Genomic DNA, 20,204 nt, shown 5'->3' with positions numbered 1-20,204 from the left:
GCCTAAACTGGCAAAATGAGTCAGGACTTGAGATCAAGTCTACAAAACGTTTTTCCACCCTCATCTTTACTTACTATTACTTAGTTGAATTTTGCCTAGTATTATGTCCAGAAAACCCTACACTCTATACACAGTTTCAACTGGACTTTGTTAAGCTTTATGACTTTGTATCATTTATTTGTTGGATCATACCACAATGTATTGTATGCTTTTTTTTATCTAAATATACATGATTAAGCCTATCAAGAAACCTCTTTTTTTATTTCATCCATTTTCAGCCTAACCCTTTCTAAAGGGGTTAGGCTATTATTTATCTTTCAGGAGGAAAGCAACAGCCAAACCTTATGATATTCACCTCCTAGGCAAGTTAAAGTTGTGCAGTCTTTTTCTGATTGTAGGCGGGCTCTTTCACATCAACAGTAGCAAAAGCCTGCTGTAGCTCCTGTGATAACATTTAGGGTTTTTGAATACTTCTGTAAGAATCTGGCAGTCTGCTCTCAGGATGAACGTGCTTGAGGGGCCAGACCTGGGCATGTTGACAGCTGTTTTGAAAGTACTCCACTTGTGGACTATTTTCTGTACAGTGAAATAGCTGATTTCAAATTATTTTGAGAACTTTTTAAAATCCCTTACCAGGCTGTTACAATCTTCTTTCTTAAGGGCTCCACAGCTTTTTTTTTTCTTACCATGGTGTACATTGAATAACGATGATCTATTTGTGTGCACCTGATGTGATACTTCTGTGTGTGAAATGATCTAATATAAGTGGGAATAAATGTGGGGGTGTCCTAATTTATTCCTCACTAGAAATTGCATTTTTGAAAAAATAAATTTTACAGAAAAATTTGAAAAGTCTTTTCTTCAGTTTTATTTGTTTAGTTATATTACTCCCAGTATTGCAGGTTTTCATAAGGTATATTACTTTTCCACATGACTGTAGATCCTTTTTCAGTGTTCTCACTGATTGTGTTCATGATTTCTTAAGCTAATGTTTGTTTTTATCTGTTTTGCTGATATTTCTTTGTTCTGTAGTTTGCATTTTGTATTATGTCCTTGCAAAGAGATGTTCAAACTTTTTGAGGTGGTATCCAATCACTTATTCTGGCTGTCCCCCTTTTCTTAACTTTTGTTTTTTCCATTAAGGCAATTCTTATAAAATACCCCAAAAAAAGACAGCTTCATTTTTTAAAGCAAGGCATTGCTGAAGCAATCTTAAGCACAGGAAATTTATTTTAACAGCTGATTGTTCGTAATTGTCTTGAGAACAAGTTTTGTGTGTGTACAGGTGTTACTCTGATGTCATGAAGGAATCTTTTGTGATCCGATATGTTGGATCAACCAGCTGTTATCAATGCAAGGTCAAATGTTTTTACAGCGAGGTGCCTTCTGCTCCTAATCCCCCTACATAGAACAAAACAGGCTCCTTGGCAAAAAAAAAATAGGCAACCCATCTGTACAGTAATGTACTGTAATGAAACAATTTACTGAGAAACTTTTTGAACCTTTAAACGTGTTTTTTAAATCACAGGCTGTCTAAAGGTCCAAAGTAAAAACCAATGCAAAACCAGATAAAAGATATTCTCCCTATTAGAAAAGCTGTGAATATAGAACTCACATTTCAAATTATATTAAAACACTGGAAAAACACATAGATTTTTTTAGCTTTCCACGTAATAAAACCTTTTAAAGCATATAATGAAAAATGCATAAAAATGTCAAATTGAATACAAATACAGAAAATTAAAGGCACTAGTGATCTTTAATTTTGAATAAATGAAATATTTTATAGAGTGTCTTCTTTTCCTAATGTAAAACAAACTGTAAATTGCAATACAGCACATTTTTTTAATTAAAACAACAGCTTTCACTTGGTCTATCAAGGAGCAGAATTCTCTGTTTCTTGTTTTGTTAAACGAAAAAAAAACTATTTGTATCCCTTTTATTAAAAGGAAATGACAATAGGAAAACAGTGGTACCTTGTGAGTATGGGAACCTTGCAATTTTAAGCACAAGTTTGCAGGCGTTTAGAAATATCATCAGAAATGGGAAAGCAGAAACACAAATGTAAACTAAATAAATCTTATTACAACAGAATAATCATAGCAGCAAACTCAAAAAAAAAAAAAAAAAAAAAAAAAAAAACATAGTAGCATTCGAAGTTTTTAAATAAAATAGTCATGAATGGTTAATTAAAATCTAGTTACATTATAACTTTTACTGATGGCAAATTTGGCAATGCAATAGTTTTAATAAATATAATTAATAAAACCAACTAGATATCTAATGTGTGTAATATATGATTTTTAGCACAATTAAATGGATACTATAAATTTGAATATGAAATGGATACTATTTGAATTTCATAATATGAATTTAAAAAAAATAATAGCCTGACAGTCAAATGCACTAAATACTATATATATATAAATGTAAACTCTGAAATAATTTGCAAATTAACTTATAATTTTAAAGTTATTATTTGATTTTTTTAAAATGTAATTTGATTGTGCAGCTTTGTTCTATCAAATCAAACAAAACAAAAAAGATTTTAATTACTTACTATACAAGAATACATGCCTGCCACCAAGAGGTGTACAATACAAAGGCCCTAAACAGTCACCAAAACCCAAAAGGTGTAAATTTGACACTTCCAGTTTGGATACCCTTCTTAATGACAAACCAATTAGGAAAAATCAAGCCTTTAATGTTACCAAGAAAAACAAAGCTAGTAGATTAGATAATCTGTGATTTGGGGAATCTTAACGTTGTCTAAATGGAGGATGCAGGCACCTCAAGGTCCACCTTATATTTTAAATTTTTATTCTAGTGGTAATTTACATTAGGAACTTAAGGTGCAGGAAAATAATTTCTTTTACTGTACATGAGGCCTTCTACAATGTATGTAAAATGTTGGAACCCCCAGGAAGGATTTGTCATAATTTGCAAGTATGCAAAAGCATATTTGCAGACTATGGCAGACTTACCTGACAAAAGGAACTTTTCAGCCCTCCAATCTCTGCAATGCTATTTTGCATTCGCTGCTTTCATCGTGAGCATTTCATAGGCCAGATTGGGATGGTATGACTTTTGCTCAGGTGCACAGGTCATATCATCCCGCAACTACTTTGGGAAAAGCTAAGACTGTACACTAAGCTGCACATATGCAGTGGGTAGGAAGTTTAACAGAAAAGACTTAGATAATTTTATCTTAAAGAAGCCCTACTGCCAGTTCTTTAGGGAAGAATTTTTAAAAATTGTTTAAAAAAGTTTACCTCTATTTTTGTTGTATATACTATATTTTTAGATGCTATATTTAATGGACATTAGTTTTAATAAAAAATACTCAGTCAATTTCAATCTGCAGTTAAAGCAACCTTCTAAAAATAGTAAAGTAGTTCAATTTAGTATAGCAACGTAGAGGTGTACAGAACTGTCACCAGCATTTAATGTGATGGAGTCACTGATTTTACCAGAGGTTTGAACTAAAAACAAGTCATTTTACGTATGCCCTGTGGTTTGGTGTGAAAATCTGACAGAAGATCCTGAAAAAGGAATTTCAGTTTTAATGACAAACCACCTAAGGGTTAAAAACAACTAAAGGAAAGCAGGCGGCGGGATCCTCACAAGCTCATAGTTTACCAGAAACGTTAGTTCATAATTACTTTTGCAAAGGATACGGTACATTGATTAAACATAGGCATAGTTCTCCCAGGGCCTTTTACTTGCAACTCCCCTGCCCAGTTATCAGCAGCTCTAAGCTTCTGACCTTCTGAACAGATGACAGCAGGGAACAAGCAGTCCCACCATCATCAACTCAAAAGTGCTCAGCATCCTCACGCTGTTCAACCCTTCATATCTCTAATGGAGTTTTTTATGTTGTAATGATGCTATGATGATTAGGTGATTTTTTTTTTTGCTAGGCTGCAGAATATGACAAGCAGCTTTTCACACACATCACATACAGCTATCACACTGTGCTGCTGATGAGTTCATTATAAAAATGCCATTTCAGGTGGATTCCTTTTTTACAGGCAATATTTGTTTAATAGAACATGGGCAGTGATGAGGGCGAGGACACTGGCTGTCATCATGTGTTCACATGCATGAGGCTCATAAAGCATCATCACATTTTAACATGGGTGGGTATCCCTTTTTTATAATCGAAAAATGTTTTAAATTTTTTTTTTTTAAATACTTTTTCTTGGGAAGACCCCTTTCCTTCTGTCTTTACTGTCAATGATGGCTTGGTTTGTGGAAGGATTAGGTGAAAAACTTTTTTCATAAAAGCTCTGCTTGAACTACATATAGTCCTTGTGGGCACATTTGAAGTTAGGCTGAATTCATACTTGCAGAAAACTTGTGTTTAATGTTTCCTCATGCCAGGAACCACTGCTGCTTGAAAAACCGCTAGGCCTGAAAAAAACCTAGCAGTTACAGCCTGTTATCAACTCCAGGTGCCTAGCAGTTGTTAGTAGTCACTCGGGAGTGGTAAGTTTTTACTGCTAATGTTAACTAACCCTAACCTGTTACTCTATTGCTTACACTACTAACAGTGATTACACTCTAAACAAAATATGGAACACTAAGAAGCCGGATCACAATACACAAACACTGGACAGTTGGGGAATAATACAAGAAAATGGAAAACATGGACATATTATAAATAGGGCAGGCATTAGAAAGTTAGAATAAATTATAGGGGGAAGGTAGAAAACTGACACAATGATAGAGGTTACTGGATACCTTTGGCATAAACAATGGGGAAAAACTAAATTTGTTGTGTCTTGCCTGGTTACAGCGAATTCCACCACCTGTCTGGCAAAAAATTCTGTGGAGAACACTGCATAGGGGATTATTTTTTTTTTCCCTCAACAAGAATGGAGTAACTCTTCAATTGCAAACATTCTGTGTTGGGGCACAATCTTGGACTTTAATCGATTACTCCTATTTAACTACTGATGTTCTGAAACTTAAGTAAAGGTAAGATAATTAGGTAGAAGGCACCTATAGGAATAGAAATAATCTGAAATGAATTGCCTAATTATCTTGTGAATTCTACAGCTTTGGAATATTTTCCCATCATCTTTAGAACATTTGAAACTATATCCAGATACAAAGTTCAGACTTGTTTGACAGTACCAATGAAATAAAACCAAGGGATCAGAATGACAGGAAGGCAGCTAACGTTTTGAAAGTATGTAGAGATATTGGGCTCTCTATATTTTACCCATAACAAGCTCCTTTGAAAAAAAGTAGTTTGCGCTGTAGTGTGAAGAAAAGCTTAAATGTGCTTTTGACAGACAACTGCAATTTGCAAACAAAGAGATCGTAGCTTTACAAATATAAATCATCAATTATAGTTACTTTAACAGCAGCCTCTATAGGACTTGGGTCTGTCCAATGCAAACATGTGCTTTGTTTACAATCGGATTTCTATGGCCTGCATTGTAATTGCAGAAGTGTATACAAAGTACAAAATGTTTCATTATTACTCTTTGTCAGCAGCCACAGATGCAGCCAAACCTAATGAATACAAAAAAATTCAGATCTTGGTAATGATCTGAAGACATTAAATCAGACAGGTATGTTAAGTAGAAAACTCTCACTGTAGGCTGCATACAAACAAAAATGTAAAAAGCAGTGTTTACATGAAAAAGGTACGGGTTAGAGGTAATAAGTAATATTAAGAAAGTTGAATGGTATAGCTGGAGAATAATAGCAGTGTTGAAAAAAGTTAAAGCTCGAAATCCTTATAATACCTTTAATTTCCATACACGCAAAAGCATTAGGAATACTGCACATTCTATTCCAAATCAAAACATGAAGAAAAAGTTGTGTTTTTCCTATTCATAAAGTGAAGAAAAGGGAATATTTGGCAGTTCAAAAAATAGCACACGTTCCTAAAAAACTCAATTCTCAACTCAAAAACATTTACTGTATAAACTGAAGTTTTTTCAAGATTTTGCTTTCCTTTGAATCACTGAATATTTAGTTGTATAACCACTATTTCTGAGAACTGCTGCACAACGGTGTTGCATGGATTTGACTAACTTCTGGCACCTGTGAACAGGTTGTCCAGCCCAGGATGGTTGAACTACATTCCACAATTCTTCTGCATTTCTTGGTTTTGTCTCAAAAACAGCATTTTGATTTTTTTTTTTGATTAAGGTCCAGGGATCGGGCTGGCCCCACCATCCTCCAACTTCAATCTTGTTGGCCTGGAACCATTTCAGTTTTTGGGGGTTATCGGACAAGTCCACAAAATGGTGCACCATGTATTTTTTTGCCAAACTGTAATCTCTTTTTGGTTGCCTTTTAAAGCACCTGATATAATTTTGACTGAGCAGCCTATCATTTTCTGCAATTATTTATTTGGTTTTCCAAATCAACCTTTTAATCAAAATATGCTGTTCCTCTAAAGAATGTCTGGAATTACCCATTTTACGCCGCTTTTCCACAAAGAATTGCACTATAACCAGCATGTACAACATTTGCTGCTCTTCCTAAATAAGGACTATAATTCACATCTGTTTTTTTCACAGAATGACCTCACTAATTGAACGGCACACTGCTATTATTTTGAACATCCTAAGATTCAATTTTATTCACTTTCCGTAAAGGAATAACACAAATTTGCTATTTTTCCCTTCATGTTTTGATTTGGAATAGAATGTGCCGTGTTCCCAATGCATTTGTGTGTATGAAAATTAAAGATAATATAAGGATTTTGAACTTTATTTACCTTTTTAAACATACGGACATGAAATTTTTACCAGATGTCAGTAACAACCCAGGAAATCCACACATACATAAGAAATCAAAACAAATATGTCCATAAATTAAATTGTGTAATAAAATATAAAAATTATTAGGAATAAGTAATAACCACATGAAAAGAGGGGTGGGAAAGGAAGGCAAAAAGGAATGGAAAATAAAGAAGCCTGCTGAAATCAGTATTTAGAAAGCAATCATCACACACCCGTCTCTCCTAATATCGTTGCAAACTGGGAGGTGGATTTGAATACTCAATTTACTGAGGAACAGAGAGAGATGATGGTTCATTTTTGCTATAAAGCTTTAATTTGTAACCGAAACCAGGAGACAAACTACAAATTGGCCACTCGCTGGTACAGAACAACATCCAAGCTTCCTAAGATTTTCCCTCATGTGGACGGCTTCTGCTGAAGGTGTGGGGCGGCACAGGGTTCGCTCATACACATTTTCTGGGAATGCCCCAAAATTAAAGTTTTCTGGGATTCAGTGGCAGATATCACTTTTGGCCTTACCGATGTGGATATTAAGAGACAAACTGGCCTTGGCCCTCAGGTTTCTGATTTGTCAAAGAAGGTGTACAAATGTTCACTGCGAAGACATCTCTTGAACGCGGCAAATGCGGCATGTATTTTGGCTTGCTGGAAGAGCGATACCCCACCGACACTAGAACACTGGCTGAAATGGGTAGCTGACATTTACAGCAAGAAGGATATGATTTCACCTGATCCCAATAGATGTGACAAATTTACCCAGACATAGTATCACTGGATCTAATTCTACACATTTAATTGTTTAAATGTGTTTTAATTGCTTAAATTATTTAATGTACTAGTCTACTACAACAATCTCCGGCTGAACTGACACCTTCACCCCTGAATTAATACTATTCATTCATGTGTTTTTGTTGTTATGGAGTTATGTATGTATTTATAGAATCTGCTTGTTTTCCTTGTTACACCCTCCCTCCCCTTCTCCCCCTCTGTTTTCATCTCTCCCCTTTTCTAGTTCGTCAGCTCCTAGGTTCTCACCTACCTGAAAAATTGGAAAATGGAAATGCCCGGGTTTGTTATTTACCAATGGTTACTATTTACATGTTTCTGGTGTCTTGTTTGCATTGTCTGATGTATCATACATTGTTTTCTACTGTTTGTGATTTTTGTACATTCCTTGGTATTTCCTAATAAAAATTTTTCTTAAAAAAAAAAAAAAAAAAAAAAAAAAAGAATGCAATCCTGTTCCTCCCTATCAGTGCCAATCAATATCTGCTGGTTTAGTCCTAACTGATGGCCCAAAAAAAGGTTTTTCTTTTTTTTATTGCGTTGTTTTTCAGCATATGGTACTGGCAGACTTGAAATAATTGAAGGAAGGATGAATAGAGAAATGTAGCAGGACATTCTTGATAAGAATCTGCTAGCATCTGTCGGGATGCTGAAGGGTGGACATTTTAGCAAGACAATGATCCCAAACACACAGCCAAATACATTTCTGTAAGCGTGTTCAAAACGTATTCCCTGTGCCATTCCACCTCATTACACATAACTTAATGGACTTGTTTTTATTTCTTTGTGTGGATTCCTTGGGTTGTTACCAACATCTGGTGCAAATTTTACGTCAATAGCCCCATTAGTAATATATTTACTGAGAAAACTGTTGACATGTTCAATACACACAAATAAGACCCCAAAATAAACTATTAGAGTTTTTAAACCAAAATAAATTATTTGTAAGTATAGGAGTTTTTTTTTAGTTTTAGATCTTTTAGGCAAACATTTTAAAAAATACCTTGTTGCAAAGTTAAGGGCAGTAGAGAAAAAAATGTAACAACCAGTTGTGTTAGATTCTTCTCTTTCCTGCAACATTCTTCTATTTTTAACAGTTGAGGTTGCATGCAGGAATGCTCCTTAACATAGCCCCAACAGGTATAAACTAACAAATCTGAAGTTGTAATAAGAAGCTGCTCTCTTGCAACACAGCTGCAGACAAAGTAAATAGCAGCTTAAGTTACGTTTAGAGAACTTGAAACAGTCCTAGCACGTAAACCAAGATCAATGACATTGTGATCACAAATATTTTTTTCCCACCAACACGGACTTAACTGTCATTCCGCATGGCCTTGTGGTGGTCTGCAGATAACAGTGGTTGGGAAAAGACCTGCAGAAGGCATAAGGTAAAAGTATGAACCTGACACACTCAGTGTCAAGTACTTATCTTTTGTGTATTGCCTCAAACTCTAAAACAATAATTGTTCAGAGGAAGCAAAAAGATATACAAATAAAACATTAAAATATTTATAAATAAAGGTGGATGTTTAGGTGACAGGGTTTCTAATGTGTCCTCCAAGTACTTTTTTTTAAAATTCCTGTATAACAAAGCATAGGTGTCCAACGGTGTGTAAAGCATCTAAACACATCAAAACAAATAGACTTTATAGAATTAAATCATTACAGTAAAATAGACAAATGCAATGTTAAAACTCCTAAAAGACAAAACTGCACTTAAATATAGAGGAACCAACACTTTCTTTTGCATTGAAATGTTGCTTTCAAGGTTTCCTTAAAAATGTTTACCTTTTTTTCCCATAAAGGAGATAGGGTAGCAATTTAAAAACACTGCAGAATTATTCTTGTAACAAAAAGAAATTATCTTCAAGTACTTAAGTATTTTTGCAAATATAGAAAAAAATAATTTAAATACTTCTCTTTGCATACTGTATATTTATCCAGAAATGTAATTCTCCAAGTTAACAACCAGCATATATGAACAATTCTTGTCCTAATGCCTATCTACAATTTAAACACACTTCAAATTTTATTTCCATTTGCCTCTATCATACTTTCTTTTATACTTTCTCCTAAAGACAGCATGCCAACAATGTTAGGAGACATAATTTACACAGTGTTCCAAAAAAAGAAAGGCAACTTTACATAGTTTATATAAAAGATTTTAGTGTAAAAAATTAATAATGCAAAGTTTTCACTAAATTTAAATATAACTTATTTCAATAGATAATTTACAGCCAGTAGGGGAAACTGAATTTCTGCATTTTATTTGTTAATATTAAATATCAACAGCCTTGTTTTGTAATCCTCAGTAAAATATAATGGAATGCAAATGTATCCATTTAATGTTTGTGTTCTTTGTGGTATCAGCAACAAAAATAAATATAAAAAGTAATCTAGCCCAGTGATTTCATGTTCAAGAAAAAATCATCTTCATCATCAATTGCTCTAAAACAAATCCTTTGTTATTTTATAGCACCAACTCAGCCATTTTGACGCTACCTTTGTTTTGCTTCGATCAAGTATTCATTCTGCTTTCCACAGTGCTTGGGATCAGAGAAATGTAAACATAGCAAATGGCAGCTAATTCTGCCAGAAAAGTATTTTTCTGATAGCCAATCAGAAAAATTTAAACTAAAACAAATGTCTTTAAATTCAGTCACACGTCATGGGTTTTTACGCTGCAGCTTTGAGTCCCCTTTACTTTGACCTCCATCTGAAAAAAAAACAAAAAACATTAAACATACATGGCACATACAAAAATATCTTACATTGGTATATGGGGGGGGGGGGGTTACATTTGGGCATTCTAAGACTTGCCCACATAAAAAACAGAATAAAAAAAAGAACATTTTTTTTGTAGTTTCTGTAAAATAAGCTAATTCAGGAACACTGTTGTGAATTGGAAGAGGTCAAAAATTACAAATTTCAAATATAAGTACAGGTCGTCCCCAGGTTAGGGGACATATGGACAACTCCTAGATATGAACAGGGCTTCCCTGCTCGCTCCTGTGCAGGACAGAGGCTTGGAGGGGGGCGGTTTGCATGACTTGCAGGAGAAGTCTTTTGCTAAACACAGATTGTGGGTGATCTTAAGGACTAAACTCTTTCTACAGCCTCCCTCTTGTAACTGTTTAATGACCAAGACAAACTCTGCAGTTGTTTCCTTTTGCACATAAAAGCTCCAGAAGCTAATAAATGTCTAGGCTCCATAAAGTTTTTTTTTGCTTTGTTTGTGAATAACTCAGTGAGGATTTTTTACAGTAACTGACACCATGCTGCCTAATATTATGTGGAGACAAACATCTGTCCTAAATGCATTTATTAAAATAATGTAACTGTCCTGACTTGCATGCAAATTCAACTTAACAACAAACCTACAGTCTCTATCCCACAAGTAACCATACTGTATATATAGAGCTGATTCTGCATTCCTTTTTGCAAACCTGATCAAATGTGGCCATGAATGTTCTAATGAAGTAATGGATAAGCCAGAACAAGGGACACCAGAATAATACACTAAAAAGTGTTTAAACAATTTGTGTACAAACTAAATTAAGATAATGGTTGACCCTATTTTGAAGGACAGCCGGATAAAGAAGTTATGTAAACAATTACCACCACCAACAGGCTATTTTGGACTCTGAATATTCTGCTGATGAAGACATATTAGTTCAAGACTATGATCTGCTATGACTTTTTTTAATGATAATTTTTATTGAGAATTTTTGATATATAAAACAAAACATGGTAAAAGACAAATATGACCATCAGTAGCAATCGTGTTTCAACACTGTGCAACATAGAATTCTCTGGATATTTACAGAAAGAAACAAAAATTACAATTGAACAGTAAATTTAGGATGACCAGGACCTCCAATAGGCATGAAATTTAAGCGCCTGGTCAGAATTATAGGCATTTTTTCAAATTGCACAAATTTATATATGACCTCGGAGACATTTGGTACTTCCACACATCTCCAATATCCCGCTATAGCCTGTCTAGTAGCACAAAAATAATGAGTAAAAGTAGGCCTATTTTCCACTGGGTAGGTTTCAATACCCAAATTGAGTAATGCAAAATTTGGGTTTGGTTTGATTTGATTATTATTCCAGTCAGCTCAGCCAGAAGCCTGAATATTCCAATGCTCAATTTTAAGATCAGGAATGAGTTAAGCATGTGTATCAGTCGGAATTTGTAGTGCTTTATGGGCATTCCAAACTACAAAGAGATCTATAACAGGCCTGTTATTAAATCAAGAGAACTTTTTCTGCACTGCAATATTTCTGTGATTTGTGCTGAGTACACCAGATTCGCCATAAAAAGTGGGTTTGCCCTCCACACTCTTGGGGGTAGGGTATGAGATAGGTCTTTCACTGTCAGGATGACAGGAGCGTGGTTAGACCATGTTATGTTGTCAAAATCTATACAGGGTTTTTTGCCTAGCAGACTAATATCGGTCAAAAATATGTCTATGCGAGAATACAATTTTTGGAAACATGATTAGTAGGTAAAATCTTTTTCTGAAGTGTGTAAGCACCTGCAAACATTATAAATGCCAAACTTATCCAAGAAGGGTTGTATTGAGACTCTGTGGTAGATTTTCCGTGTTGAAACATCTATGTGAGGATCTGATACAGCATCAAAGTCACCACATAGTAGTAAATAGCCTTTTTGCATGGCCTGCACTTTTGTTCAATACTGACCTTAGGAATCCGAGTTGTCTAATTTTAGGCGGGTTCAAGTTCACTTTGTATATTGCACATTATTTCACAGGTTAATATAATATATATATAGCGGTAGGATCTTTACCACTTTCGTATAATTTAAATGCTACCGTATTTTTATTGGATTTTAGTATACCCTTTTTTTTTTTATTGGTGTATTGGTGTTATTGGTGTTGGACGTAAATTTATGTGGAAAGCATTTAAGGCAGTTTGGCTATGCAATCCTGGTGCACAGGACATCACAGTCGTGATGCTTAGCTGTTGCCCATAAAGTAGATCTTTTATAGGGACTGTTTAGTCCTTTATTGTAGCTTAACCATTAGTAAACCTAAAGTTACATTGCCTTCTTGACGCAAAGCGTTTCTGTAGCAACTCTCGGCCGTAAGGCCCACATTTCACAGTTGGGGAGTAGGAAGTTACTGTGTACCCGGATGACCATCCAGTACCTTTTAAGCATCCAGACAGGGGAAAAAACAAGAATATTAAAAACCTTTCCTAACCCTGGGGTTGAACATGATAGACTCATGTTTATGGGTATTTTTTTCATCCTGATTTACTATGTAACATGGGAATAGCATTTCACAACCAAGTGTTGGGGGTACTCAAATGGGGGGTTAACATATGCCTTCTCATGGGCGGCTCTATAGCATCATATCAACTCATTCTATGAAGTATTAAAGCATATAAAAAATACAAGCTAAACCATCAGGATATTACTGGCTAGGTAGAAACCTGAAACATAACGTTTGTTGAGTAGGAGCAAGGAAAGTTCACTCCAGTGATTTCCATCAAACGTCCTGCCATTCTTGTTTCATTCTCGGCGAACGTTGGGTAGTTGACAGTATATTCTGTAACTCCAGGCCCCATTCCCGAAGAAGTGATAGGTCCTCTTCCAATGTAGCAATAGTGTGGAGAACACCTGACTTAGAGGTCAGAGAAACCAGTTCCACAGAGGGAATATCCAGTACCAGCGATGCGATTGTTGGAAGTAGTGAGTTCCACAAAAGCAACTGATTCTATTAACCCCCTGAAAAGGATATTTCGTCTAGCTCTATCTTTCATGTCTGTAAGTTTGAGTTTCATGTGGGCCAAGTTTTCTTTTTAAGTGTTGTGAGAGTCTACCAACTCTTTATGCGCTGTTGGAAACTCCCCTCAATTTGATCCACTCTGCCTACTAAGGTGTGTATGTTCCTCTTAAATTGAGAAAACAAAGACAAAAAGTCAGAGTGCAGCATTTGCCTGAGGGATAATAGCATGTCCTTTTTTACTTTATCCACCACTTGATTATTAGCTGTAGGAAAGCTGTAAATGTGTTGTATCACAGGTTGCACCAGAGTGTATTCCCCTTATCTTTTAATTGGGGTCTGCAGCAGAGGGTGTGTCAGCGTTATAGAGAGGCCTACTGCTTGTTGTACGTTGTACAGCAGCAGTAATTTGCGGGAAGCAGCTTGGGAAGCCTTTCTTTCCGTTTAGTGAAAAGTGGGATTCCCTTCTGATCACCATCTTAGGATTCCGCGGCCACTGGCTTCCCTACGTCCCCTGGGCATCTCGTTCATTTCAGGCGGTGTAATGCTGCTGTGGTAGTGTGTAGTGCGTTGCTATTCATATGTAGAGCTGCACAGTCTCAGGAGCTCTTCTAGAATGTGGCCATCTTGCCCGGCAGCCTGTCATGCTCCCTGATCTGCTTCTTTAAAATGTAAATTTTTATTGAAGGAATTTTTTTTTAGAAGACAAAGGTCAATTACAAAAGATAGGAGTAAAGCATAAATGTTATGAACACATCTTGTGAGATATACGCCTAAGATTGTCAGCTACAGAGTATCTGGGTATAGACTTAAACAATGATAAAGCATTAATTAAAAGTGCATTACTAAAATCAGCTGCCATTAAGTTTATTCTTGTTTTACTAGTGCAATAGAGAAAAAAATGTCTTCTGATAAGAGTTCCAAATCTCATATATATATATATATATATATATATATATATATATATATATTATTATGAAACAATTTTTTTTTACCAGCAGTAAAATTGAAGTGGCTTTAAGTTTTCTTGTTTTATTTTTTGGAAAACGGGGCTAAAGGAGGCCCAGCTTTTTTTGGGAAAATACCTTACTCTTGAACTTTAATCAAACCTATAACACATTTAAGTCTAAATACCAGACTTACCATGGTTTGATCTAACAGTTGTATAGATATTTCTCTTGTACTGAAAAAGCTTACTATATTTATTTATTTTTTTTAATTTTAACTGTTAGCGCAAACCCAATAAGGCAGTACAGACGATAATGAACATAAGTAAAAGAACAACACAAATGAGAAACAATGTACATATGATTCCAACTTCAGAATTCCATTTTAAAAGTGAAACAAAGAGTAATCCAGTTAGGTTGAATGTAAAATGTTTCCTGAAAGAGTATACTAAATAAGGCATGAGAGAAACCCAACATTTTTTTTTTAAACAAAAAAGGGGTTTGAAAGGAAAACCCAGGTGGTAAGAATACCAGATGAAGAGGAAAGGTAAAGGAAGGGGGGGGGGGAGATGGAAAACAGGGCTGAGCTACAGTAGTCAGTCTGCAAGTATTGCAGATTATTAGTTATTGGAGAACAAAAACTTTACCCAGTAGGTAGCACCAGTAGGGGAGATATTTTCAATTACGCTGAGCTCATTTACCCTGGCAAACCAATGGGGATACATGCCCTGGCAGCATCTATTATAGGAATGGAGAGATACTTATGGTATGACTTTCAAATGAAATAAAAAAGATGCAACAGGAAAAGTCATGGGGCAGGAAACCGATGGATCAGGTCTGTATGATTCGGTGTACTACTACCCAGAAGGGTTTAACTTTTGGATAGTCCCAAAAAATGTGAAGTAGTGTGCTTCTTCTCCACACCCCCATCTCTAACATCAGCTTTGAGTATTTTAAAATCCATTTCCTAGTAGAAAGTACTCAGAGAATAAGTGAGATAATAAGTGTAAAGAGGTATCCAATTCTGGGGTAAAGGTGGACCCAAGTCTTTTTCCCAACATAGAATAAACCGAAAACAGAGCGTGGGTCAAGCATATAAAATTTGTGGACTAGGTCCACAATGAGGTAGAGAAGTAGATGCAGATGGGGGAGGTGTATTGTACATAGAAATTTTCTTGTTACGTAACTTGTAACATTACTTGTAATGTGGTATACTCTGTCCAGTAAAACCACATAAGTTCAAATTTTTCCATATGATGGTCCTTGAAATTTTCATTTGGTGATTGTCATTTACCCTGGCAAACCATTGCTGTAAGGCTGGAGGGGTAGAGCATTTCCACATTGTCGTTATACAAGATTTTGTTGCATTTAATAAATGTCTTAACAATGATAACTTTTATTTGGCATATTTGAAACATGCAAAAGGGCAAGCTCTGGCTTATCTCTAATAGAGATGTCCATGAGTTTATAAATAATATCAGCCAAATCAGACCAAAGGTCAGGATTGGGCAGCTCCAAAAACATATAAGGGTATCTCCATCAGATGGAAGACACATGAGGGTAAATTGTGGAAAGAAGGGAAGGGGTACAATACCATCCTGTCAACATTTTGTAGGGGAGCACTTGATATCTAATGCTAAGCCTTATGGGCTTTAATTAATGCAAACGGTTACCTTGTGGAGTTGCATCAAGTTTCAAATGTAGATAAGGGTCTAAAACAAATTTGGAGCCGGGAGGGGGGAGTGTTTCAGCTGAATACATCTCTAAGACCCCAAGTCAAAAAGGTCGTGGTTTGCTTGCAACTGAAAAATGTCAGACAAAATTGAAATTCAAGGAAACAATGTGCTCCAAACATTTCCTGAGTCCACAAATTAGTTGGATCATAGAGACTTCGGTTAAAAGATGGATGGTCCAGAATAGGAGACAAGGGGGGTCGATTATTGAAAACATTATTGAAAACAACTGCAGGTTTTAAAGAGACAGATGGGTTGATAGCTAGCACACACATAAGGGTCTTTGTCTGGTTTCAATATTACTGAAATTTGGGCAAAAAGTGTGTCTGTAGGGAGGTCAAACCCTTTTCGAATGGAATTAAAAGCTGCTACAAAGTGTGGAGCCAAAACAAAGTAATAGGTCTTATATTAGGCTAACGATAGAAAATTTGAGCCAGGAGCTCAAAGCAGCATTGGTCATCAAATGCCTCCAGAATGTCTAAAGAGACTGACTGAAGACCTGAAGCTTTCAGAGAGGCTTTCATTTCTTCCTCTCTCTTCTGAGCATCCATTGTAACCAACAAGGTAGGTAAATCATAAAGAGTACGGTAGAAGTTTGGAATGTTTCTGCAATGTCAGAAGACTTAAAAAGAAAGGTGCCAGTAGACGAAAGAGTAGGTATGCAGTAGCATGTTGTTTTAAATCATTAAGCGTGAGCTGAAGCTTTACCACATTTTTTTGAGGTGTTTGTAAAAGAAACCTTTGTATTTAGCAAGTTGTGTTTTGACCTTAAAACGATATTCCTCCAAGAGAAAGAAGTTGATCAAGCTATCGCTTGTTTATCATATCCAGGCATCCGATCTCTCCGGGGGTGTCCTGCATCGGGTCCCGCGTCGTTCCAACATCCGTCCTGGAGCCGGCGCCACCATCTTCTCTTCTTCTTCCAACGTCACTTCACCCAGGTGGGAGATCGGGTGACGGAGGATGAAAAGGATACCTATGTCTCATTCATTCTTAACCGCCTACGCGATCGAGAATTAGGGGGCTGTGCCGCCCCTTTTGGGGTGTTGCACCTAAAAAAAAAAACAAAAAAACAACAGAATTTTTACCTTACATAAAGTTGATGTGCTTTTCATACAGTAAGGGGACTAGGTCATAATTCCTGGTGAAATAGGCCCTTAACTCAGTTTCTATAGTAGAAGATAGTTAAGGAGTCAAGCAGACTCTCATTGAGAGTCTACAACCAAGATTTAGGGGTGTGGTTTTATGGACACAAGGTGATGGATATAGGTGATTTATGAGAAATTGTAAAGAAGCCAATTTTAGAATAGGAAACCAAAGTAATGAAACTAAGGTGAATGAGAAAGAAATCGATCCAGGTGTATTATAATAATGTGTGTTTATAATCACGTATAGTAGGGTGCTGCATCCTACAGATATTGACTAACTGGCGAGTAAAGTTGTTTAGGTTTTTCAAAAGTAGAAAATGGGAGGCTTCCTTGGAAACAGCTTTGTTTGGGTCTAAGGCAAAGTTCAAGTCTCCCTGGAAAATAACTGTACCTTCATAAAAACCTTCCACAGTCTCAAAGAGGGATTCCAAAAACGAAAGATGCAAAACCAGAAAATGCAGAAGATTAGAGGAATGTAGTCCAATCATCCTGGGCTGGAATTCTTGTTCACAGGTGCCAGAAGTTGGTTGACTTCATGCAACAAAGATGTGCAGCAGTTTTCAAAAACAATGGTTATACAACTAAATATTCAGTGATTCAAAGTAAAGCAAAATCTTGAAACATTTTTCTCTTTTTTTACAGTCAATGTGTTTAAAAAAAAAAAAAAAAAGACATTTTTTTTAACGGCCTAATGTTACCTTTTGCTTCACTTTCTGTAAAATATTAACATAAATGTTATAAATGTAAAGTGTTCCCAATGCATTTGTATGGAAATAAAAGCTATTATTAAGAATATTTTGTTTCAAACACATTTCAATTATTATGAATACAACCTTACATATATACTCAAAAGCATATGGGGAGAAAAGAGGAGGGCAATAATGCCTGCTTTCAAAAAACAAAACAAGAATGTTGCTGAAGATCATCAGGAAAGGAAAGTAATAAAATGAAAATCCTACTTACAAGAGTTCTTTAAAAATATAAATACAAAAATAAAAACAGAAAACTTCCTCGTGTGGAATCTGTGTAGATACTGTGAATTCAAACAATTTCTGGGGAACTACTCTCTGTAGAGTGATTGTACTGTTAATATTTCCTTAAAAGAATTGTTAAATAGATTCCCTGATGAGCTTTGCCAACCCAGAATGCTCAGTTTTTTTTCTTTATATGCTTGATAAATATTAGCCTGATCTTTATCAGGGACAGTAAAGTGGGATACTCTGGAATTTTATAAAAGTTCTTCCCAAAATTATTTTTTTAGCCAGGTGTAAAAACGAAAAAAGGGTTCAAAAATTAAAAATAAATTTATGTTAAGTTTTTTTTCTAAGACCTGATACTGAATTTTGGATAAGCAAAAGCATACAACTCAGAGGAGAAGACACTATGAAAGTGTTCGAACTGATGTGATCACAATGGTTGACCATAAAATGTAGGACATGATAAGAAGTCGCATACACATATGTTGCCAATAGACCATTCTGGATTCTGGGAATTCTGTTGCTAAGATGATTTTATTTCTGAACTTTGATCTGCTAGCCTAGCAAATCTTCCCTGTTAGACACTATAAAAACCATTATCCCAACCTATTAGAACCAGATTGCATTCAGTTCAGATAGACGTTTGACTTGTGTATTATCCATTTAAATGGGTTCCAAATTAGATATTTTATTAGTCACATTCTAAGAATCCTGCTTTGGATCCCCAAATTCCAACAATTTTCTTGGTGCCAAACAGACCTGGAATTCAGATCAATGGATTTCCACCAGGACACCTTGGGAGAGGCGGACCTCAGTGGCCACAGTAAAGCTGCGTACACACGGCAAATTTTTCTCGCCCGATAATCGGTATCGGCCAATTATCGGGCGAAAATCTGCCGTGTGTACAGTCGGTCGTCGTCCATCGTCCGACGACCGTCCTGGCGGATCCATGGACGACGGACGACGACCGAGAAAGGGAAGGGGAGAGCGTGCAGCAGGGTGCCGCTCCGTCGCTCTTCCCCTCCCCTCTCCATAGAGCATGAACGGTGCTGTATGTACAGCATCGTTCATGCATTGTGCAGTCTTTTCTCGTTGGAAAGGATCGTGAAAGATCCTTTCCAACGAGAAAAATTGCAGGTGTGTATGCAGCTTAAGACCTTGGTTTCTCTACCTGCCAAAGTACTCCTAATCAGATGTGGAGGTCCCGAGACAATTTCCAGATAAGTTGACTGTGATTGTGGTGGGTTAAAAAGAAATAGTTGTTCTGTAGTCTAGGGACCCCTGCAGTTTTCTTGATCTTATTCTGTTGATTACGTTTTTGAATCAACAACAGTCTGTGCTTGTTTATTAGAAAGACAAGACTCCTTCTACTTGGTGATAGGGTGTCTTGAATGCAGATATGGAAAAAGTAAAGGACTACATTACTTCTTGAGAGGAGCCTTGATTTGTATGTGTAACAATTTTCACTTGATGTTTTACTTTGTTTACTGATAAAACCCCACTACTTCATATTAGTGAGTCTATATGTCAATGGGTAGTCAAAGAAAGGGAAAATGAAACTGGCTTCCCAAGAAAAACCCTGCTGCAAGAATTGTCCGATGGGTATGGCTCTTGGATAAAAAGCCAGACTGAAAAAATGGTGAGTGGACTACAGGTGACACCCTTAATTGTATCATCAGGAGTTTAAATCTTTATGGTACAAAAAGGGAGGTCACAGAGGTTTAACTTAGGTTGTTCTTGTTTAGGATGTTTTTTTCACCGCGAGCAACCAACATGCTCAGGGTTTTTGAGAAACAAGGACAACAAGCACCTGAAATATTACTTCTGGAATACATTTTTCCAACTCTTGAGATAGTTACAATGACAAATGATCATTGACAGGATAATGCACAGTAAATAACAAAAAAATTACAATTTTGATAGATGTACTTTGATAAATGACAACCTAGGGAAAACAGAGGTAACTTTATAAATTCTGATATCCTACCGCTACAATTGGCTAGACATAGCAGTTGTGATGTAGGCTGTGATGGGTACAAATTAAATGAGTGCCATGTGTAGTTGGACTAGATACTCAGCAGAGAGAAAAACTA

The 20,204-nt window shown here is 36.0% G+C and overlaps 1 protein-coding gene across 2 annotated transcripts in view; it reads right to left on the bottom strand.

Annotated features, from left to right (window-relative positions):
* Positions 1-9,183: 9,183 nt before the first annotated feature.
* The window catches only part of UBN2 (ubinuclein 2), a 64,088-nt gene continuing 53,067 nt past the window's right edge, over positions 9,184-20,204 (bottom strand). For both annotated transcript variants that reach the window (XM_072420232.1, XM_072420233.1), the window contains exon 17: positions 9,184-10,269. In XM_072420232.1, the coding sequence (XP_072276333.1) occupies positions 10,220-10,269 (50 nt within the window). In that variant the 3' untranslated portion in view covers positions 9,184-10,219. The remainder of the gene's footprint in view (positions 10,270-20,204) is intronic.

The sequence above is a fragment of the Pyxicephalus adspersus genome, chromosome 8 (genome assembly GCF_032062135.1).
Source record: "Pyxicephalus adspersus chromosome 8, UCB_Pads_2.0, whole genome shotgun sequence".
Classification (NCBI taxonomy): domain Eukaryota; kingdom Metazoa; phylum Chordata; class Amphibia; order Anura; family Pyxicephalidae; genus Pyxicephalus; species Pyxicephalus adspersus.
The sequence above is the reverse complement of the archived record's forward strand: the minus strand, read 5'-3'. Positions and strand labels throughout refer to the sequence as shown.